Here is a 23,022-nt window from a genome sequence, read left to right on the forward strand (position 1 = left end):
AAACATCTCCCCAATGATGCAGGAGATTCTACTATTATGGCCACATTCCTTTGTGTTAAGCATTGCCCTCTCCCTGTAATCCTCTTTTTAATCTTTAACACAGTACCTTGAGTTTGGGGTTGGGAGATTCTGGCCATTGAATAACTCTAAGGTAAGGTAATTGGGTTGTGCGGGTCTATTTTTTTCTTAAAGGAAGAAGAAACATGGTAGATGAAGGCATAGGGTATTTGTGTTGGATGTGAATGAAAGGAGATCAGGAACTCTGAAGACAACTTATCAACTTGACAATTTTTTGCACGCAAACCAAGGCTGACCTTGTCCCATTGCCCCATGTCAGAGCTTAGAGCTAGATTATTCCGGGCCACACAACAAAAAGGAAACTGACTGTAGAAGAGGAGAGCTATTTCCCACCTCCAATTTTATTAGTCCTTATGACTATCCCACCCATCCCTATCACCACACCCCTCCAAAACAGAACAAAGGGGTCCTAGGCTCAGTGGCATGAGGAAGTACCACTTACAGAAAAGCATTCTAGACTTTTCAATAGGTTGTCCAACTAGATAACTTCAAGTGGGCCAAATTGAGAACATGGGCATCCAGGGTTTCCTATCTTTGGGCAGAGGAGGGAAGGATTCTTCCTCTTCTTCAAGAAAGATGGTTCCATAGTACTCCTTCTTTGTATATTTTGTTCCTGAAAATAAGGCTAATATGTAAATCTGAGTCTGGGTGCTTGATCTCTTCCCCACATGCCTGGCTCATTTGTAGTCTCATAATGGGGATGAGAAAGGAGCTGAAGAGAGAAGTTTAACCAGGGTTTCTGCTCAGGTGGTTGAATCCTTGATGGACTGACTGAAAGACTTCTCCAGAGGTGTAAGGGAGAGCAGCTCACTGTGAGAGGCATCCTCAACATTAGTGGAGGCTGTACCACTTTCCCGATGCCCAGGTAGTCCTGGAGGCCCTTTGGAAGTGCTCACTTTTACCCATCGTTTAGTTCTCAGGCTTCGAAGGGTATTTCGAAAGCCCTCTGCACTGAAATAGTATACAAGGGGATCTAAGACGCAGTTGGCACTAGCCAACACTACCATCACCACCAATACCTCGCGCACCCTGTGCCGGGCATCAGAGCTGGCATCTACCAGCTTTCCCCGAAGTAGTCCATACACAGCCAGGGTGGTATTATAGGGCACAAAGCACAGGAGGAAAATGACCAGGTTAGCCAGTAGAAGGTGCACTGTTTTCCTACGGCGTTCATTCCTGGTGGTACTGGGCCGGGCCAATGTCCAGAAGACCCGACTAGAAGAGTAGACCATAGTTATCAAGGGCAGTATGAAACCCAGTCCTTCAGCTAGAAGTACCAAGGGCAACAGCTTTCCCTGCCACAAGTTCTCCCTGAAGCTCTCGAAACACAGGTTGATGGTGATGTTCTTGTAAAAGCAGGGTGAGGGGGCATGAACCCAAACAGCAGGTACAGCACATGCCAGGATCAGGGCCCAGACGCCCAGGCAGAGGAGTCTTGCCACCATAGGCCGACGTAGGTGGCGGAGCTGCAGTGGGTGGACAATTGCAATATAGCGGTCCATATTGATGAGGGCCAAGAAAATGCAGCTGCCATACATATTTATCTGGAAGGCAGCCCCTGCTGTCTGGCATAGGAGGTCTGAGAAGGGCCAGTGGTGAAGGGCATAGTAGGAGAGACGTAGGGGCAAAGAAAGTGTAAAAAGCAGGTCACTAGCTGCCAGGTTACACATGTAGACACTGACCACTGAGTGGACCTGCAGGGCTCGGAGGAAAACCCATAGTGCCAAGGCATTGAGGGGTAGACCAGCAGCAAGCACCACACTATAGCCCACCAGGTGTAGGTGATGGTAAACTCGGTAGTCAGGACACATGGGGATGGCACTGGAGGTGTTGTTGGCTAACATTTCCCCAATAGATGGGCTAGGCTAAGGACATTATCCCTCACGCTGGGCAGGAAGGGCCAGGTACGACCAAGATGGAGTATAGGGAACAGGGAGAAGCCAGATATTCCAGTGCTCCTCTTTTGTTACAATGGGGACCTGAAATATGAAAGGAAGCCCAGGTTCAATAGCCAGAAAGAGCATACGCATATGCATATCATGACATACTTAATACCTGAAGCGAGAGCAGGAAGTAAGACTTCTTTTTATCTTTCTTTTTTCAGAAAGTTCTGAAACCATCCCACTACCTTTTTAGGTTATACTAAAACTGTACCCAGATATAAACGAGTTGACTTCCTCCTTTCTCTAATTGAAATTACACATATACCATTCTACTTCCCCTTTTTCCTCTTAGTTCAAGCCAGTCCACAAACTTGTCCCTTTTTATGAAGTCCTCTGAGCACTTACGTGCTCAGTTTACAATCTGGCAGATTGATGAGCAGTCTTCCCATTACCTTTCCATAAAGTCTCTCCAATTAGATGGTAAACTCTGAGGGGTTCATCTTCTACTTTCCTACCCTTCCCATTTTCATAGCCCCTAATCCAGTGCTCTGCTCTTAGTGGGTACTTGATGGAATGTGGGAGGTTTATCAAAACATCAGGACACAATTGTCACATCCTGTCAGAGACATATCCTGTCCCTTAACCACATCCTCTCATCTCCACAATTGTTATATCACAAGTATGTAGAAGATTGGGTTCCTGAAATGCTTTATATAAATCCAATTTTCCTTCTAACTTCCATTCTAATTGAGAGGGCTTTAGGGCCTTTCCTACAGGGTAGCTCTACAATATATTACAGCTTCTAACACTTTTAAAGGTTAGATAATGATTGTAAAGTGCTTAGCATAGTGCCTAGCACATGGTTTTTGCTATATAAATGTTAGCTATTATTATCATATTATTATATTCTGCTAGGGTTTCCATAGGCCCTCTCCATCAAATCATTAATGATTTGCAAACATAGTACTTGGCTCGTAGTAGGCACTTAACAAATGCTAGTTGATTAAACATATAAATGAACTAGGGAAACTATTATTTTAAAAACAAAACTAATTTTACCCCCCAATATAATTGATATGGCAAAGCCAAACCATTGGCCCTTCAGTCATCTTTTTTGTATATTGGAATTCTCTGTATTTTCTGAGCTCTGCCCCTTTTCCAACCTCCCCCAATTCCCCAATCAGCCTCCCCATCCCTTTCTCTGACTTGATTAGTCCCTAGGCCCCTGCAGTGGGGCAGGTGGGCACTGTGCCAAGCCAAATGGGAAAGAGAAGGAAAACTGAAATGGGTGGGGGAGGAGAAGGGAATAGGTTGGGAGCAGCTGAAATCTCCTTCCTCTAACCAACACATCTGGTGAAAAGAGAAGGCCCTGTATGTACACATGAGGGAAGAAGGGGGAAGGGTACAAGTAGGAGAAAATGGGCCAGGGAGCAGAGACAGAACAGCTTGCCCAGTTCTGGGGCCTCACTTCACCAGACATATCTGAAACCAGGGAGAAAACAGACAGAGGTACAAAGAACAAGAATACAAAGGGAGAGAGACACAGGCCCAGTAACAAGGAAATATACACTCAGACTCATAAACCTAGTCAAATGTACAGACACATTAAACAGGGGACACAGAAATGATCAGTTAGCAAGTATTTATTGAGTGCTTACCCTGTAGCCGGAATTGTGCTAGAACCTGGACCCTGCCCTCAAGGAGCGTACAAATACAAGTACGTACACACACACATACACACAGTCATACGAACAAATATACACAGAAAATGCAGCTGATCCATTTCCTACACAGTAAGGTAGCTTTACACCATTAGGCATCCTCAGTCCTCCCAGGCAACGTTCTCCCACATCACCCACACAGATTCCAGCATGCAGCAACCCTCCTTTCAATCTCCCTTCTTCGTTTCCCACTTTTACCCCAGCCCCAGGCACAGTCTCCTCACCTGTCCTGTAGGTCCCTGCGCTCCATCTCAGTGCCCTCTGAGCTGGGCTGGGCTCTGCACATTGCTGAGATAAGCGAAGAGGGCAGGGTTGTCCTATGCAGCAGACAGGAAGTATGAGGGAGATAGCACAGATCCAAGAATTCCTCCATTCCACCCTGCCCCCCTACATTAGGTATCCCATTGGTTGATGGTTATTGGTTGGTGGTGTTGATGGGGAGGGAAGGAAAAGGAAAAAGTTTCTGGGCTGAAGTGAGAAGCACTTGTGCGTATGTGTCAGGGAGAAATAGAAAATCACTTTGCCCAACTTCCTCATTTCTAATAGAAGGAACACCATCTCAGCTCCTACTGGCACAAAATCTCAGCTCCTTGGCTTCCTCTCCCAAATTCATAATCACCACCTCCCATTCACAGGTGCTACAAGGACTCTCTCCCTCCCATAGCTCCAGGATTTACACCCCTCTACCCCACAAATTTCTGGATTTCAGTGGTTTGAGAAAATGCTTTGTAAACCTTAAAGTATTATATAATGTGAATTATTGTTATAATTAGCATACTGTGGGAAGGATGACCCTCCTGGTATTGAGTTTGGAGACAGCTACCCTCCCTCCATGCTGGATTGGCCTCAGGAAGGAGGGAAGCTAAAGAATCCAAAGATTTAAAATTCTTGATTGCTTGCTGGTATCTATCTCACCTCTCTGACAGTCAGGAAATTCTTTATTCTGCCTGTCGTCAAACTCTGGTAAGCTGAAACTATTCCCTCTGGTTTGGGTTCAAAGGAATTATAGACAATACACAGTTGTCTATCCGCTCTGGCTGGTGTTAACTAGAAGCTACCTGTCTGGCCCCCAGAATATCTAGGTCTCAGGCACCATGGTGCTCTGTAACAGGAGGTTTGGCTCACAGTAGAGACACAGATTTTCTGCACACCTTTGTTCCAGCACTTCTGGAAAGCACCCATAAATCACATTCAGCATCTTGCACAAAGAGCAATCCACTTGCCTTCTTCTGAGGAGGGGTCTTCCAGGATGATGGAGGTGACCCTTTCCATGGGATAAAGAGGTACAGACAGGCTGGGGAAGGATAACAGGGAAAATGAGAGGCAGGATGAAGCAGTACAAAGTGTGCTAGGTCTGCAGTTTGGGGGCCTGGATTCAACTTTCCGACTTGGGAACTGTGTGACATGGGGCAAGTCACTTAACTTCTGTTTCTTTATCTGTAAAATGAGGTGGTTGAACTGACCTCTGAGGGCCCTATGAGTTATAGATATATGATCCTCTCTCTCTCTCTCTCTCTCTCTCTCTCTATATATATATATATATAATATATATATGACATATGATTGCCTCCGGTTTCAATGATTACTGATTTTTCTGCAGTTGTGCAGTTAATCCATCCACCTCATTTTACAGATGAGATACAGAAGATGTGACTTGCCCAGGGTCATACAACTAGTCAGTGAAGAAAACAGGATTTGAACTCAGGTCTAGTGTTTTATGCACTATTAACACCTAGCTGACTCCTAGTGAAGCTAAGTCTAGTTTCTACCACATCGCTCTCTCCACCCCAGGCCCCTCTGTTCTCTCCAACCTAAAGTTCTATTTTAGCCCTTTTCTACCCTTCCTAAAATCCACTGATTTCTTTCTGTCACTTAAACAATCTCTTTATTACTGTACTCTTCATTCCATGGGGGTTAGAGCTAGCCTGAGGCCAGGTCTTTTTTTTTTTCAAGAGGCAACAGAAAGAGTGATTCGGAGGATCTGAGTCTGAATCTTAGCCCTGGCACTTACTATGTGACCTTGAATAAGTCACTTAATGTTTTTAGGCCTCTGTTTCCTAATGTATAAAATGAAGATTTTGGACAAGATGATCTCTTAGGTCTCTTCCAGATAAAGTTTTTGAGTTCCTAGCTATTCTGACCTCCCTTCTGGTCACCTTGGACATCACCCATGGCTCAGCCTTCTGAGGATTGGCTTCACCTGCTCTCTGGATGTTATACATACTTCCTAACTCCCTATTTTTAACAGCTCAGACAACACGTAATCAACCAAGAGGAATGGCTATGTTGATTCATGAAGCGTGACCTTTATGAGAATGTGTTTGATATGATGCCCTTAGTAACTGTCAGGTCAAGTCAGCCCACATAAAAGGCCCAACTCAGGTCTCAGCTATTCAATGAAGCTTTCGGTGGCTCCCCTCTGCCCTGATTCCCCTGACTCAACACTCCCATCTCACATGGTTCTTTTTCCCTAATATGAGTGAATACAAAAAGTCTTCGAGGATAGATTATGATCTTGGAAATTTGGAGGGAGGAAGGGGAAGAGTCTATGTCTAGAAACAGATCTAAGTTCCAATGTTTCCATATAGTATGAGGAAGAGTGTCCCTAAGATTGGTGAATTAGTCTGTGAGTACAAGGGTTACTTCGTATAATGGAAAGAACAAAGAATTTGAATCTTGAAGATCTGAATTTGAGTCCTGTCCATTACTAGTCTTGTGACTATAGACAAGTCCCTTCATATCTTTGAGTCTTAGTTTCCTTATCTGTAAATTGGTTTATAATATTTATCCTATCTAGCTCATGTGGTTGTTATGCAGAAAACACTTTGTAAATATAGTAAAGTGAAATATAAATATGAACCATTGTGACTTGTCTAGTCTGGGTTTCCCTACCTGTCTTTATCTCCATTTTCCCCAAGGTCAGAGTTCAGGAACAAAGTGGTTAAGGGCACAGATTGCATTAAAAAGAGACTACTCCTATGAATAGACAAGATAGAAAACTGCCTACATGTCAGCTTGGACAAGTGCCATAAAACCATGTTTCTACCCCAAAGTCTCGTTGTCATAGAACCTCCTCTATTAGCTACCTTTGAGTTAAGCCAGTATTTTGAGAAGCCTTCTGCTGCACCGTAGTTACCCTAGAGGGGTAGTATATTGCTGTCAGCCCAGGTGACCACGAGGATCTTAGGGGAATAGGATAGACATGGTGGGAAAGTATCCAAGTATAAGGCACTGACCCAGGAAAACGAAAGTAGGTGGGGCAATGCTAGTGGCAAACACTGAGGAACTTAAGAAGGCTGCTAAAGAATGTGGGCATTGAGAAGAACATAGAAGTAGGGAGTTGGGACAGGGAACTTAAAAGAACTATGCCTAGGTAAGAGACCCGAGAGAGACCCCTGGGCCACAGAGGGGTCTTTCCTAAGGAGGAGTTTCCTGGATAAAGGTCTCAAAACTTGGGGCCTGGCTGACTCTACTCATCGATGAACAGAGGTTTTCTTTTGAGTCACATTTCATTCTAATACATTCCCAGGGACCAGAGGCCATCATCAACTTCCCCACTCACTCCCATTCCTAGAGGGTCTGTGTGCACTACTATGGAGTTCACCCCACCCCTGCCAGTGACACCCCCATACCTGTATTCACCACTGCTCTGCCGATACCCGGTGCTTGCTTCCGCTGTACTCTCCAAGCTGAGCTGGTAGGACCTGCTCTAGAAGCAGGTTTAAACACACCCACCCTAGCATATCCTGGCATGTCCTTTTCCTGTTTCCAGCACATAACCGATCCCAAGCAGGGGGAGGGAGACACACACACACACACAGAAACATATTTAGATGCACACACAGGAATAGATACATGCAAACAAAAGAATAGACACACACAGAAATAGATATGTACACATAGACTTGCCTCTCCCTGCCCATCAAACGAAGACTTTCCCTGTCTTCTGATAACTCCTCCACGTAAATGAATTCTTTTCCTGGGAAGACTTCCTGACATACCCACTTTGCAGGCACCAAATGAATAAAACCATCGTTTCTGCTTTTCTTTGCAGTTGCCCTCACACCATTTCTCCTCTGACAGCATCTTCTCCTTTCTTTGAATCTGTAAGATGGCTTAGAACTTGAGTGAGTAGGACTCACATCTACCCAGTGGCTCTTAGACTGTCAGTACTCAGGAAATGTCAAAGGTTAATAAAAAGAGTCACACCAATATACACACAATGAAGGTGGGACAACTGTCCTTGGGAAGGCTGGGCAAATATCAGGACAGAGTTTCTTAAAGCAGGGCTTTCTCCTCCTTGGGGAAAGGGTAAAATAGGAATTTCCTAAGAGGTAAATGGACCAATGTCCCTTTGCCCCCTGCGTCAGCTCCCATGGATTCAATCATGTCTTTGTTTAAATGATTCCCAGATATATTTATCCAGCCAGTTCTTTCTGTTCTGAGCTCCTGTCCAGTCTTTCATCCCCAACTGCCTAATGTATGTTTCAAACCAGATGTCTCATAAGACAGGGATTTCAAACTCAACATGTCCAAAACAAAACTCATAGTTTCCCCTCCAAACCCACATCTCATGTAATTTTAGTCTATTGCCAACAGATGTCTCTGATATCTGTCCCTTTTATTCTCACCAAAAAGAGAGAGAGAGAGAGAGAGAGAGAGAGAGAGAGAAAGAAATAGCTTCCCTATCTCGTCCATGCTGGAAGCTCAGGGCAGGATCCCACTTTTAAGTTCTGATCTGGTCCATTTACAACCAACTCTCAAGCAACTTGGTGATCTTCAGGTGCAGAGGACTCACTGATGAACTTAATTCAGACTGTCTATCAATACAGTTTACTGCAGCTAAGATCCACCAGCCTAAGAGTTGGGATTATAGGTGCCTGCCACCATGACCAGCCCTCTGCGTACTTCTGGCCACTCACACTGCTACTGGCTAACTGCTGGGTTAGACCCTAATGATTTTTCAGCTGGATTCCTGCAGTGGACTATCTGCTTCAAGTCTCAGATTATTTTAATTCCTCCTTCCTAAAGCACAAGTCTAACTAACTATGCTGTCTCCCTTTTCTCTCACCACTCACTAAATTGCAGGGTCTTCCCGTTTTCTCAGAATCAGATAGAGACTCCTCTGTTTGGTTTTTAAACCTGTTTACAACCTAATCCCTTTCCATCTTTCTAGACTTTTGACATGTCCTCCACAATCCAGCCATACTCTGTGACTTATTGTTCCTCACAGAAGACACTCCATCTCCAATCCTCATGGTCTTATTCTCCAGCCCCCCCTCCCTTAAGGGAATCTTGGGATTCCTTTAAGACAGTTTAAGAGACACCTCCTTCAGGAAGCCTTCCCCAATTCCCACAGCAGCTAATGCCTTCCCCTCTCAGACATATATTATGTATTTATCTTGTATGGAATGATTTACAGATTGTCTCCCCTTTTAGGATATAAACTTGTTGGGGAATAGGACTGTTTCCCCCTTTTCTTTGTATCCCTTGTGCTTGGCCCAATGCCTGGTTTATAGTAAGTGCTTAATAAATGCTTCTTGATTGATTGATTACACAGAAGACATTAGACTCTTGGGCTGCCCAGATGTAGGGATACCTTTAGGCAACAGAGATGTGCCATATTCCCAACCACTGGATCAATGGGATCCAAGATCTGCTATACTCACAACCTCCAAATTTGCTTAGACCTTCAATTTCCAATGGCAGGAAATTCCTTCCTTTATATCCCTTAGATGAAACAGGCTTTTCCTCTATAGCCTAATTATGGAACATGGGGTATAGGTTTCCTAGGATTTCTGTGCACTTCTAGGACAAAGGGATCACAGATAAAATGGGATCCAAGATTGAAAATAAATGCTTTATTCACAGGAACCTTTTTGAGGAGCATAGGTAAAAGGTAGGTATATTTCCTCATCACAACAGTAAATGTCCTTTTCTGTTGCCCCACTCCCAGGAACAATGTAAGAGAGGGGACAGGGGCCAGATGACAAGAGGCTGGGAGGGCTGGACTGGCTGAGGCCAGACTGAGGGACAAAGATCTTGCCAAGGGGTCCAAGAGGGATAGTGTGTTTAAAGGAATGAGGCTGGAAAAAGGGTTGGGAGTGGGCAAAGCTTAGTGAATGAAGAACAGTGGGATGGATCCAAGGGACAATAACCTCTGATATCTCTTTGGTTTCCAAGTTCATTACCCATGGCCCAGGGTTACATTGTTGAACTCCTGGCTCCAGAGCAGTATAGCCTCCTCGCCTTTGGCTATGTTCAGTTCTGAATATGTCTCATTCTTCATACATCTCAGGCGGAACACCTTTGTGGATATTAGTGGAAGGAAGAGAAGGATATGGGACAGCAGGATGCAAGATAGAGGGAAACTCACAGAATGCTTGAACTGTAAGGCACCTTTGAGATCATCTATCTGGTCATCTTCCAGATGAGGACACTGAGGCCCTGACTTGCCCAAGGTCACATAGATAATAGTCAAAGGACCACGATTAGAACAAGGTTACTTAACTTCCAATTTAATGCTTTTACCACTACACTTAACTGCCTCCACCAATGCCCTCTATTATCTTATCCCATTTCTCACTTGGGGAACACCTTGTTTTTCCTAAAAATTAGGGAGTCAGTGAAGAAGCTGTGGATGGAGGCTTGGAACAAAAAAAGAGAAGGAGGTCTGGGTGGGGAAAGCTATTATCTGCTTTCTAGCTGCTCTCAAAAGAGCTCACAAGAGATGAGCCTGCTTGGGGTGGAGGTGGGGGGTTCAGTTTAGGGATGTGACCTACATCAGGGTAGGGCAAATCCAGAATGAGCTCACCTTCTTGTTCTGGTTACGAAGCAGACATTGGTGGCTTTTAAAAGCACAGTAGTTGGGGTACTGCACATGGTCCGAGTCACAGATCTAGACCAGGAGTTAGAGATCAGAAGGTAAGGGGGTAGAATACAAATGACAACTCACATTTCCATTATAAAAATCATAGATGATGAAACTGAGACAAAGAAAGTTGAGATAACTTGCTCATCCACGGTCATTCCAATAATAATTGTCAGAACCGGGGCTTATACTCTGATTCCCTTATATCTGATTCCAAATCCTATGCTTTTTTCTACATTATCATACTGCCAAAGTGGAAAGGGAATTTGATGGTGATCTAGTTTAATCCATACCTAAAGGATAAATCCCTTTAAAACATCCCTGATGTCTAGCCTCTCCTTGAAGACTTGGATTGGTGCTCTCTACTGGAACAATCCATTTCACTTTTGAATAGTTCTAATTGTAAGTGGCACAGTGGACAGAGTGCTGGGCCTGGAGTGAGGAAAACCTGAGTTCAAGTCTGACCTCAGACATTTATTTTCTGTGTGACCTAGGCAAGTCACTCAACACTGCTTGCCTCAGTTTCTTCATCTGTAAAAGGAGCTGGAAGGGAAATGACAATCCACTTAATATCTTTGTCAAGAAAATCCCAAATGGCATCATGAAGAATTGAATATGACTGAAACAACTCAATAAACCTGTTAGAAATTTCTTCCTTATATTGAGCAAGAACTGCCTCTCTGTAACTTCTCATGACTTTTAGTTTTGCCCTCTATAGGGTTTAAATATAACAAGCTTAATTCCTTGTTTTTAACCATAGCTCTTCAAATATTTGAAGAGGCTACTCATGTCCCTTCTAAGTCTTCACTTCTCCAGGGTAACCATACCCAGTTCCTTTAACTGATGCTTATAAGACATGTCTTCCAATCAATCTTCTTACTGTGCCTAGGACAGGTGTGGGGAACCTGCGGCCTCATGGCCACATATGGTCCTTTAGGTCCTCAAGTGCAATCCTTTGTCTGAATCCAAACTTCACAGAACAAATCCCCTTAATAAAAGGAATTGTTCTTTAAAACTTAGACTCAGTCAAAAGGCCGAACCCAAGGACCTAGAAGGCCACATGTGGCCTCAAGACTGCAGATTCTGCACCCTTGGCAGGAGTTTTGCCTAATCTGGTTTAATGATTAGAATGCTGGACTTAGAGTAAGGACAATCTGGGATTGAGTCTTGACATTGACACATAGAAAGTGGGTGACCCATAGCAAGTCATTTAGCCTTTCTTGAGTCCTAGTTTGTTCATCTGTAAAACGAGGTCAGGGATGGTACCAGCTTCAAAGGGTTGTTGTAGGGACCAAAGAAAATGATGCATAGGAAGTGCTTTCTTATATATCAGCTATTAGGATCTCTGAACCCTGTGGGGTAGCCAAGGTCAATGAGATTACTTCCATTTTACAGATAAATTCACTGAGGCTCAGAGAAGTTAGGTAAGTTTTACAATCAAACCTCTGTCCCCTGACTCCAAGTCTAGTCCTTTTCTCACTTCACCACTGTTGCCTGTCAACACAGAGGCTCTAACTAACGTAAATGACAGAAAAAGAATCCAAAAAGATCTTGAGGAACTTAAGCAATGGGTCAAATCTAAATGATAGCATTGACATATTAGATTAATATAGTGGTAGAGATAATTATAAAGTCCTACCCTTGGTTTGGCATCAGTTGTGTGGATAAAGAACGAGGAAACATGGGGCTAGAAAATCATTTACATGAAAATGAGTTGGGTTTCCTAGTGCACTGCAAATTCAATATGTCAACACTGAGATATTGAATTCTATCACTGAATTCATCTTCAATTGAATTCATATTCAATATTCATTGAATTCTCGATTCTATCACCTTTGGAAAGAATCTGGGAACCCCCAATGTGGGAACTCCTTCCATCAACAGAGGTGGAAAGGTCTGTGCTTGAGAGGGACAGCCTCTCTCAAATCTTGACAAAATTTTTTGTTTGTTTGCTTATCTGTCATCTCTTTTAAGCTTCACACAACATCATTGTGAGATAGGTACTATTATCCCCATTTTGCAGAAGAAAAAACTGAGATTCAGTGACTTGATCATGATTTCACAGTTACAAATTCTCCAAGGTGAGACTCAAGTCCTGTACTCTATTCACCAGGAAAGTGCTGAATAAACCTTAAAAATGTGAGCTATTATTAGCTATTGTTCCCTTTCATCTTCATATTTGATAAACAAAGAACAACACCCATTCCAGCATCTACATAACTGAAAACACACCATTGAACAGCACAGAGCCCAGCAGCACACTTACCTAATGGCCTCTTCATTTTGACCCTAATTCACTGATTACCACTGGTCACTTAACCAGTTCCAAATCCACCTAAATATATTCTCATTTTCTTAGAACATTGTCCCCCAGAAGTGTCACAGGAAGCTGCATATGAGGGACTTGAGAAATGGACCTTCACCAAAGGTGATCCTCCTCTAATTCAACAGATACCCTTGCTCACACTCCAAAAGACCAGAGTTCCAGAGCACCTTCTCTTCTCTCACTTATCTCTCAGTTTCCAGGTCCCAATAATAATAATAATGAGTCCTCCTCATACATGATCTCATTTGAATCTCCCAAAAAGCTTGTGAGGGAGATTGTACTAGTTATTATTACCCCCATTTTACAGGTGAATAAATTGTCTCAAATTAAAGGGGTGGTAGGCAGAAGAGTTAATAATCTGTTTCCAAGTCTAATGCTCTTTCTATTGTACTAAGCTCTTTCTCACTGACTGTTGAATTGCTAAGGGGAAGAACCAGAAACCAAGGTGAGAAGTGGCTACTTGGGGATACTCTTACTGGGGAAGTGTGTAGAGTGGATATGGGAAGAAGGGATTGGGAACAGAACAGGTGACAGTGACTGGTCTCCAGTAAGGGGTGTTGGGGTGCTTCAGAGTTCTTGTTCTTGTTTCTCCTTCATTCTCCCAGAGGACCATGGCATCAGGAAGGTGATGCCATGACATGCAAGTGAATTGGATTTCAGTGAGGGAGGGCTGTGTAAAGTCACCAGCCTCACTTTCTCCTCCAGAACCATATGGATCCAGTGGTCAGATACACATTTGGACAACGGGAGATGGCCCCAGATGCAGTGGAAGAATTTTAAAGCCAAAGTCTTTATCACGTCTCAGTTTGACTGAGGCAACACCCATTCAATGATTAAGGCTGGGTAAAAAAAAAAAGAGGCAAAAAATGGTCTCTTTAACCTATTCTGGAAAAAAAATCAAACTAGGAGGGGAAGTTCCTCAGGTTTTCTGCCCAAAACAGAAATAATTCCTACTTACATTGACTCTGAATCAATCAGGACCCAAACAATGCCCAAGTGGAGTTTGGTGAGAGAATGTTGTGAGAGAATGTTATGAGAGAATGTTGGCCCATCAGTGAGAGGGTTTCACAGTACCTACTGGAGAGGAGACAGCATAACTTTCTGGAGATGATGAGAAGGTGGAAGGTGTTCAGTGTTTCTGATTAATAACTAAGGGCTGAGTAAAATGGGCAACTACTAATTCCCTCTTGGCCTCCCTATTTTTCCTTAAGCTTCTCTTTCTCTTACTGAATTCATAGCAGGAGGGAAAGGGGAAGTATCCCTATGATAGGATTAATATGCCTGGTGGAAAAAAGGGATGATTTCAGAAAGTAGGGTGAGGGTTGGGTCAGTGAGATGAGGAAACAGAACACTAGAAGAAGGAAGGGAAAAGGAAAGAAGGCAGAACATGGTATAGTAAACTGAAAACTAGATTTGTCGTCAGGAAGAATCAGTTTTAAACCCTGCCTCAGACATCCGCTAGCTGTGCGACTTTGGGAAGGTCACAACTTCTTGATGCCTCCATTTCCTCATTTGTAAAATAAGGAGATTGGACTTGACTGCCTTGTGGGCGTTGATGGTCTCTTTCAACTCTAAATTCATGATCTTAGGAATCTGTATAATAGAATTTTAGAACCAAAAGAGATCTTAGAAATCACCTAGTCCAAATTGTTCATTTTCCAGATTTGGAAACTGAGGCCCAGGGTAGTTGAGTGACTTGTCTAAGGTGAAACAACTAATGTCACAGATGGTAAAAGTCCCAGTTTCAGTAAACTTTCTACTACTCTATGACTGACTCTCCTTTTAAGCGCAGGAATTAATCTTCCCATTCCTCTGGGAAAGGGAGATTGGGTGAAGTGAAGAAAGAGCAGCTCTTTCATTTCCAAGGTTATTGACCCAAGTGAAAAATAATAAGGTCACATTGTGAGGGCTGGATATAGAACCGAAATCTCAGCTCCCTCTCTAAATCATAAGCATATCGGAAATGCTCTAAATTAGGAAACGCCTGGGGTCTGAATCTACCTGTGTTACTCTATGACAGTGGGCAAATCACTTAACTTATCTGGATTTCCTCAATGGATCTTTTTTCTCAAAAAATCAAGAGTCTGAACCAGATGATCCCTAAGGTACCTTTCAAAGACCTATGATCTAAGTATGACTTGCAAGAGAATGGTTGGGAGGTGAAGAAGTCAGAGGAGGATGGGTTGCAGGAAGGTCACACTGACCTTGGAGGGGTAATCTCCATCCTGGAAAGAGAGGAACTCAGTCTGCAGCCAGCTAGAGACTCGGGTGTCCTCACAGCCCTTTGTGGCCAGCCGACCACACCAGAAGTCCATGCGAAGCCCCCCATACAACTCCAGACCATAGAACTGGCCCTCCATTTTCGGGCCTGCCTGCAATACAGTGTAAATGTATAGTTCTCCAACCTTAAAACTTCCCCTTAGCACTGCCCCAAGACCATGACCTTCCTTCCCACAAAAGCTCCAGAGCTATGATTACCCCCAGCAATGAGTTCCCTATGGTCATGGCTGCCTAAATTAGGTACTTGTATGCCTGTGGTAGTATCCTGGACAGAGAGCAGGGGGCTGAGAAACTCTTCACTGTGACTTTCACCGCAGTGCTGCCGCTTCAGAGGTTCCTCTGACTGGCATTGCTCTAGCTTCAGGGAACAGAATGCACAAAACTGGCAAGTGTCCTTGTGTCGTCGCCCGAGGCTGTCACACACCTGGAGGAAGAGAAGGTTATGAAAGGAGAAATGCTGGGTTGGAGTCTTCTTCTCCCACCCAAGAGCAACCTCTGGGAATTGATTCTAGAGGTAAAGACCTTACAAAAGAGGAAGGAGAAAATATGCAGCTAAACGGGCAAGGACAAGAAGGGAGAGAATAAAACTAGATCCAGGTCTCAGGTTCCCTGGAATGGGATTCGGGTTCTCTGGGTATCAGATGTAAGGTTTATCCTAAGAGGAGGAAAAGAGGAGAAATGGATTGGAAAATGCCAAGGAAATGTGCAGAGCTGGATTCTAGGACTAGACTCTGCTCTCATCAATTTAGGGATCTGAACAACCAAATTTAAGTCCCTGAAAACTCTGGAATGAATTTCAGGTGAAGAGGTCTTGACCTTTCATTCACAAAGCTATGAAAGGAAAAACCTTTTATAGAAAAAAGGAAGAATCAGAAATGAATTCATTCATAGCCTAGCACAATGCATTGCACATAACAGGCACTAAAAATGATATTTGTTGAATGCAATTTAAAAAATTGGATGCCACGTTGGAAAGGGCATAATAGGGTAGGCAGAATGGGTAGGAGTTAATTGACAGAGGCCATATTCAAGGAGAGGTCCACTGTATGTTTCACAGTGCTGGGCACACTACATACACTCCTGCTCTATCAAGCTGAATTGAATACCGTGTTCCCGAAGCCATAAAGCTGTTCTTCAGTATGTTGCCAGGCTTTGGTCACAGGGATGGCAGGGCAGCTGCTTGAAAGGATTGCGTAACACAACAGCAACACGGCCTGCTCCCCAGGCAGAGAGAGAAGGCTTGGGGAAGATGTTTGAGGAGGAGTGGGGAGAGTGCTGTCGGCAGAAAGACATGCACCATGACTAAAGACAAAAGGAAGCAATGAGACAATTACATAATAAAAAGTAAAATACATATACCCATATTTCTCCTTCCATTAGCCACCTAACACAGGGCCACAAGCCTAACTCCTTGAAAAGAACCTTAGAAATCATTTAATCTAACTCTCTTGTTTTACAGATGAGGAAACTGAGGATATGAGAGGTAAAGTGACTTGTAGGTTGTAGAACTAGAACTAGAATCCAGATTTTCAGCCTTTCAAGTTCAGTGTATCTTCCACTGAAACGAATGGGCACATGACTCCTCTCCCTCTTGCCCATGCCAACAGTGCCTATAAAATCAGGTCCTGGAATCAGGTGGGAGTAAGGGTGGGACAATAAATCAGCCACAGAAGTCCTGGTGGATCTGTAAGAGCTCAGGCTTGACCTGGGGGAGCTGAGACTGCTACATAAGTTCACAGAGTAGTATTTGAGGGAGCCTCTCATTATCTTTTACCTTACAGAAGAAACATCTTCATCATTCTGGGTGGTCTTGTTCTGGCCTCCCAGGGCCTGGGCTGATCGAATGAGTTCCCTGATGCCCTCGATCACTGCAGGGCTAGGCTTCTCCTCCCTCACCTGGCTGGTGAAAGGTGGATTGGGGGATTTTGTGTGAGCCTTACTTTTCTTCCTTTTCAAGGAGAGGGAGGACTTCAGTAGCTCCTCCATATCAGTGGGAGGCTGCTCACTCCAGGGCAGATAGGTTTCAGGGTTCAGTATCTCTTCTGCCATGGAGAAAGAAAGAGATGAGAAAAGAATGGAAGGGAGGGGACAATCAGGCAGGGCTGCCTCTGTAGCTCTCTCTCCTCTATTATGCTGTTGGATATACTGAACATTTCCATGTGCATATAGGTGTACAACTATATACAGAGGCAGAAATAAACATGGACTGAATCAGATATGTATATTCATAGATGCAAAAAGCATGGATTCAGAAATGTGTTAAGCACAGAAACAAATACTATCGTTAAAATAATTTAAAAATACACATTCCATGTAGGACATGGCAAACTGGCGGTGAGAGGGAAGTACTGTCTTTGACACCATCCCACCACCCCTCACACCATTCCCCTCTTTGTTCCTTAATTCCTGCTTCCTTATCACCATCACCACTACCATCACCATATTTAAATTAAGAAATGTTGGAGCTATAGGAACTTGAGACTATCTAGTTTAACCCAGAAGAGGAAACTGAAGTTCATTCAAAACTCCACTTAAAATTAGAAGGGAAGAAAGTAACTGGGGAAAACAGAACTAAACAAAAACTTTTGTTACATTTCTCCGTTAAAGATTTTATATCCAAGATATATTGGGAGCAGATGGAAATTTATAAGAATAAGAGTATGATGAAAGAATAGGAACAAGTAGTTTTCAGAGGAAGAAATCCAAGTTATTAATAGTCAAATTTTAAAATGCCCTAAATCATTAAAGTACACAAATGAAAATTAAAGCAACTGTGGGATTCTATTTCACACCCATAAGACTGGCAAAGTTGACCCCCCAAAAAGGAAAATTACAAATGCTGAGAGACCATGGGAAAACAAGTACATTAATACAGTCTTAGTGGCAATGTGAATTGGTGCAGCCATTCTGGAAAGCAATCTGAAACTATATCCCCAAATATTATTACACCATGTATAATCTTTGACTCAGAATTACCACTCCTTAGTCTATAAACACAGAGATCAAAGAAACTAGAAAAGGATCCATTTTTTTGCATTGGCAAAGACCTGGAAACTGAGGGAACATCCATTAATTGGAGAACAAGTTATGGCATATGAATGTGATGGAATACTATTAAGCTGCAAGAAATGACAGAGGGATGGTTTTAGAGAAACCTAAGAAGTCTTATATGAACTGATGCAAAGTGAAGTGAGCAGAACCAGGGGAATAATTTACACAACAATATTGTGAAAACAAACAACTCGGAAAGACTTTAGAATTCTGATCACTGCACTCTGGGGCCATCTCCAGTTGTCCTGCTCTATATCTGGCCACTGGACCCAGATGGCTCTGGAAGGGAAAGTGAGGCTGCGAAGTTTGCACAGACCTCCCTCACTTAAATCCAATTCAATTGTAAGTCATAACACCTCCTTCCTGTTGTCATAGTTCTCTTTGAGAACGAAGGACAAACCACAACAATGCACTAACCAACTAGATTTTCAAAGGACTTATGATGGAATGAATAAATTACCCACTTCCTGGCAGAAAGGTGATAGACTCAGGGTGCAGAGCAAGAAAAATATTTTTTGGACTTGACCAATGTGGTAATTTGTTTTGTTTGACTATGAATATTTGTTACAAAGATTTTGTTTTTCTTTCTTTTTAAAAGTTTGTGTGTGGAAAGCAGAAAACATATTTTTGTTAATTGAAAAAAAATTTATAAAACAAAAACAAAGCAAAGAACCAAAGAGAAGGTGTTAGCTTAAGATGCCATACTTCCCAAAGGTAGAATGTGCAGGTGAAGGAGAAAGACTTTGGAGATAGCTGTTGCCTACCCATAAGGCAAGCCATATACACATAGAACACACAACATATATCTATATATGTACGTACGTATACATACATACACACACATATATGGCATCATTGTGTAGCTTGAAGGGAAGCAGAATAAACATCTCTAGCCTCTTCTCCTCCAACTCTTCTTCAAGGGAAACTTTATTTTCTGTCAGGAGAAGTAGGAGGTTGGAGTTGAAAGTCTGGCCACTTTGTTTTCCTCATAGAAAGGAGGTACTGGGTTAGAATTATGTCTATCTGCTCCCTTAAATTTTATTAATCTAGGAGATGTGGTTTTCAGGTTCAAGCTAAACTTCTGATTGGTATTTCTTAATGGGGAAAGTAGGACCTCCAAGGTTTTACCCATTTCTCACTAAATATCACTTCCACAATAAACATAGTGACTAGCAAAGAAACTCACTTATCCAAGCTGAGATCAACACAGAAATCAAAGAAAGTATACATGAGAAAATATACCAGATAATACTGAGTGAAGGAGCTCTTCCACTGGGAGCAAGGTAACTCAGTTTAGTCAAGAGAGAGAATTCCAGACCTCACCCAAGGAGAAATTTCCGAAGTCTCAAGTGTGGTAAGCTAGGGATAAGGACATGATGGAGATTGCTAGCTCCTCTTATGTCAGCTTCTTTACAGAGCCTTATTCAGCAACCTGAAGCAGAGTTTGGCATTGTCCATCTTCTCTCTTGAAATTGGAGGCCAGAAGCACTCAAAACTGCCACAGAACCCAAAAAGACTCAAAAAGAGTCTCAAAGAAAGTCTGATGGGAGTAGAGTTCCACAGCAGCCCTACCAGCAGACACACAATCCTGCTCCCTTACTGGGGATGAGATCAAAATCTTCATGGCTGCTTGAGGGAGCTCACCTGTTGTGACATGGGGCAGGATAAGAGGGACTGTTGTGGTGTCCATCTTGGTAAAGGTCTCAGGGGATGAGAGAGGTAGGGGTGACGGGGAGCACAAGACCCTCTGCAGATGGAAAAGAAGGGGAGTGATGGGGAGCACAAGACTCTGTAGAAAATTGGGGATGGCTTCCCCAAACTGGGTACCCCACCCCATTCTTATTGCTCAGTCCCTTCTCAATATGTCCACCCCAATAGGTCTTAGGCTGTGATAAATAAGAGGGGATCCTTTCAGAAGGCAGAATCCTCTGAAGGGATTCGCTGCGGTTAGTGCAGAGGTATGTCTGAGCCACATCTATATATTCTGTAGCTTATCATGTTAATTAGATCACTGGGATCCCTTTAAACAAGAAAAACCGAAAAAAAATGACTGTCTGGGCCCACTCTCTCCCTCCCTATTTCTGCTTCACTCTCCACCATCTCTGATACTATCAAGTTAACAGGGATGTTGAATGCAGCTTGAGTACACAAGAAATACCCCTGTATTTACACTGGGTAAGCAATTTGCAAAATATCAGCCTATGAACGTATCCGCCCCCCCCCCCCCCCCCCCGAGTTCTAACTCCCACCTTGACTTCTTCTCTCCTCTTAATGACACCCTGGACACAGAGACCTTCCCCGCCTCCAGCCTCACCTTGGCATAGTAGAGTCGGTTGGAGCAACGGTACTGGGTAAACTGACAGAAGGACTCAAACCAGGAAGCATAAGGTAGGTCCGTGCAGACAGAGCCTGCGGATTTGGGGTTGGGGTGAGGGAACACAAGAGGAAAACGTCATCGCTGCCCGCCTCAGGAGCGCCCCTCGCCTCAGGGTAACGGCCCTTGCCCCCGGTGCCTCAGTTTCCCTCCTCTTCATCCGCTGGGAGGCCGAGCAGGAGCTCACCCTGGGGCAGGGCGCCGTGGTTCTCATACTGGTCCAGCTGCACCAGTTTGTGGTTCTGGCAGCCCTGGGTGGCCCGGAGGCGGCAGGCAGTCTCTGCTTTCCAGGTTGGGGTCAGCGCTGAGAAGAAGCGCTCGTATTCGTCTGGAGAAAGCGGGGTGCCAGGGACAACGCGGTGTGGGGCCGGGAGTGGGGCAGGTGTCGGGGCCAGCAGGAGCGCTGCGGGCAGGGACACAGACGGTTGGGTGGACACTGGGTGGGTACACGGATGGACGAACGGATGGGATGGACGGTGGATGGATGGACTGTGTGGCACGACGGATGGAATGGGAGATGATGAAGGGAGGGCCGGAGGAGAGAAGGGATCCCAGGACTCGACCCACCCTAGTCTAGGCCTAGTGAGGGGCACCTGGGCCTCGCCCTTCGGGGAGAAGAAAGGAACCCCAAAGTTGGCACTAGAGACCTGGGTATCAAGTGCAAGCGGGGAGATGACGGGGCCTCTGGGAGGACCCCGCGGGTCCAGGGGGGCAGAGCTCTGTCGGGGCATATTCCAGAGGGGGCCGGAGGGGCCGGGTGGGTGTCGGCGGGTCACTCCCCAGAGGGAGGCTCTCCTGCCGGAGAGAGGAGGCCTCACCTGCCAGCAGTGGGAGGGGAAGGCCAGAAGCTTGGCTGCTCATGGCCCTGGAGGCCGGGCGGCCTGACGCCCACGCTAGCCTCCTACCTCACCCGCCACTCCTCAACCGGCCCCCAACCGAGCGGGAGAGGGGGCGGGGCCGAGCAGGGGTGGGCGGGGCCTAGGAGAACCAGAGGCGTGGCCCAGGGACGGTCTGGAGAGTGGGCAGGTCGGAAGGGGGCGTGGCCTGTTGGAGCGTAAAATGCCCCCCCCGGGGGCGGAGCGAAAGGAGAAAGAACGAAGGGGCGGGGCCTGGCCTGGAGAAGATGGAGGAGGGCGGGAAGGCGCCGGGGGCTTAGGCCTTCCTAGGGCGTGGACCGGCACTGAGGGGTCGAGAACGGAAGGCCGGCGCAGCTTCGTGTAAGAGAAGGAAGTGGGCTTCACCGTACAGGGTGGAGCCCGAAGGCTATGGGAATGAGTGCGAGGCGGGGAGGGAGGCGGGGAGCCGTGCGGTCCTCGGGTCCCGGCCGGCCTCCGGGGCGCAGCCTTCCCCAGCCCGCAGGGCGCATAGCGAGGCCCTGGCCGCTTCCTTGGCCCCAGCGTTGAGCCTCCCTGCCCCTCCTACTGTGGCCTTTCCTCTCCAAAGGATGCTCCATACAGCTACCAAAACAATCTTCCTAAGGCACAGGTCCGACTGTTTAGTTCCTGGCCCAAAAATCTGCCGCAGGACGCATGTGCATCCAGGATAAGTACCTCGTGGCCAGACGTTTAAAGACTTTCACAATTTGACCCCAAACGACCTTTCCAGCCTTCCCTCTTGTTGCATTAATCTCCTTCACACCATAATTTGGGGTTCAGTGACTTGCCCAAGGTCACATAGCTAGTGAGTGTCAGGTGTCTGAGGTGAGATTTGAACTCGGGTCCTTCTGACTCCTGCACTGGTGCTCTATCCACTGTACCACCTAGCTGCCCCAATTGCCTCATCCTGGGTCATCTCCAGGCATCCTGATCACTGGATCCAGAAGGCTCTGGAGGAGAAGTGAGGCCGGTGACATGCACAGCCCTCCCTCACTCAAAACAAAGTCAAGTGCAAGCCATGTCATCATTTCCCTGATAGCATGGTCTTCTTCAGCAACAAAGCATGAACACACATATTCTGAGGCATTTCATAGACTTCTGGGTATTTGCAAATATTCCCTATGTTTAGTATACAATAGCTATTAATTTCTGTCATCAACTTTCATTTATTTCAAACTCAGTTCTGGTGCCACCACCTCAATGAAGGCTGTTGTGATCCCCAGTTAGCTTCTCATTCTTCAAAATATATTTGTATAGAGGCAGTTAGGTGGTTAGAATAATGAACTTGGATGCATGAAGACCTGATTTCATATCCTGCCTCACATTTACCAGCTCTGGTTCTGGGCAAGCCGATTAATCCAAAATTATCTGCAAAATCATCTGTGAAATGAGGACAACAGTGCTTACTTCATGGTTGTGAGGATCTGAAATAATATACCTATGTATATATGTATGTATTCTAGAACTACTAGCTATCATTATCTCTCCCCCCCCACCCTCAGTACATACAACTCCTTGTGAGCAGAGGCAGTTCATTTGCCATTGTGCCCCCCAAGCCTAGTA

At 44.9% G+C, this 23,022-nt stretch overlaps 4 protein-coding genes across 23 annotated transcripts in view; all 4 read right to left on the reverse strand.

Moving 5' to 3' along the window:
• NOP2 (NOP2 nucleolar protein) overlaps positions 1–23,022 on the reverse strand; it is a 122,416-nt gene that overhangs the window by 62,522 nt on the left and 36,872 nt on the right. The gene's annotated exons all lie outside the window — the stretch shown is intronic.
• The window catches only part of CHD4 (chromodomain helicase DNA binding protein 4), a 109,882-nt gene that overhangs the window by 49,990 nt on the left and 36,870 nt on the right, over positions 1–23,022 (reverse strand). The window lies entirely within an intron of this gene.
• On the reverse strand, positions 386–1,922 carry LPAR5 (lysophosphatidic acid receptor 5). The gene has a single exon (XM_072653777.1). It carries the CDS (start codon positions 1,920–1,922, stop codon positions 822–824), a length of 1,101 nt encoding a protein of 366 aa, XP_072509878.1. The 3' UTR covers positions 386–821.
• On the reverse strand, positions 386–21,536 carry ACRBP (acrosin binding protein). Of its 18 annotated transcripts, none has more exons than XM_072653745.1 (13): positions 21,403–21,536; positions 20,772–20,987; positions 20,525–20,619; positions 19,855–19,957; positions 16,934–17,201; positions 16,266–16,434; positions 15,404–15,583; positions 15,084–15,251; positions 10,497–10,580; positions 7,315–7,786; positions 4,834–4,976; positions 3,907–3,999; positions 386–2,057 (listed from the first exon to the last, which is right to left on the reverse strand). In XM_072653745.1, the coding sequence occupies exons 1-12, from the start codon at positions 21,443–21,445 to the stop codon at positions 3,934–3,936; spliced, it is 2,007 nt and encodes a 668-aa protein (XP_072509846.1). In that variant the 5' UTR covers positions 21,446–21,536; the 3' UTR covers positions 386–2,057; positions 3,907–3,933. The 18 variants fall into 18 exon arrangements, 17 of the variants coding, with proteins under 17 accessions (XP_072509846.1, XP_072509845.1, XP_072509849.1 ...); XM_072653744.1 differs by having other exon boundaries at positions 16,266–16,461; XM_072653748.1 differs by having other exon boundaries at positions 16,266–16,461; positions 20,772–20,888; positions 21,403–21,533.

The sequence above is a fragment of the Notamacropus eugenii genome, chromosome 3, assembly GCF_028372415.1.
Source record: "Notamacropus eugenii isolate mMacEug1 chromosome 3, mMacEug1.pri_v2, whole genome shotgun sequence".
Classification (NCBI taxonomy): Eukaryota; Metazoa; Chordata; class Mammalia; order Diprotodontia; family Macropodidae; genus Notamacropus; species Notamacropus eugenii.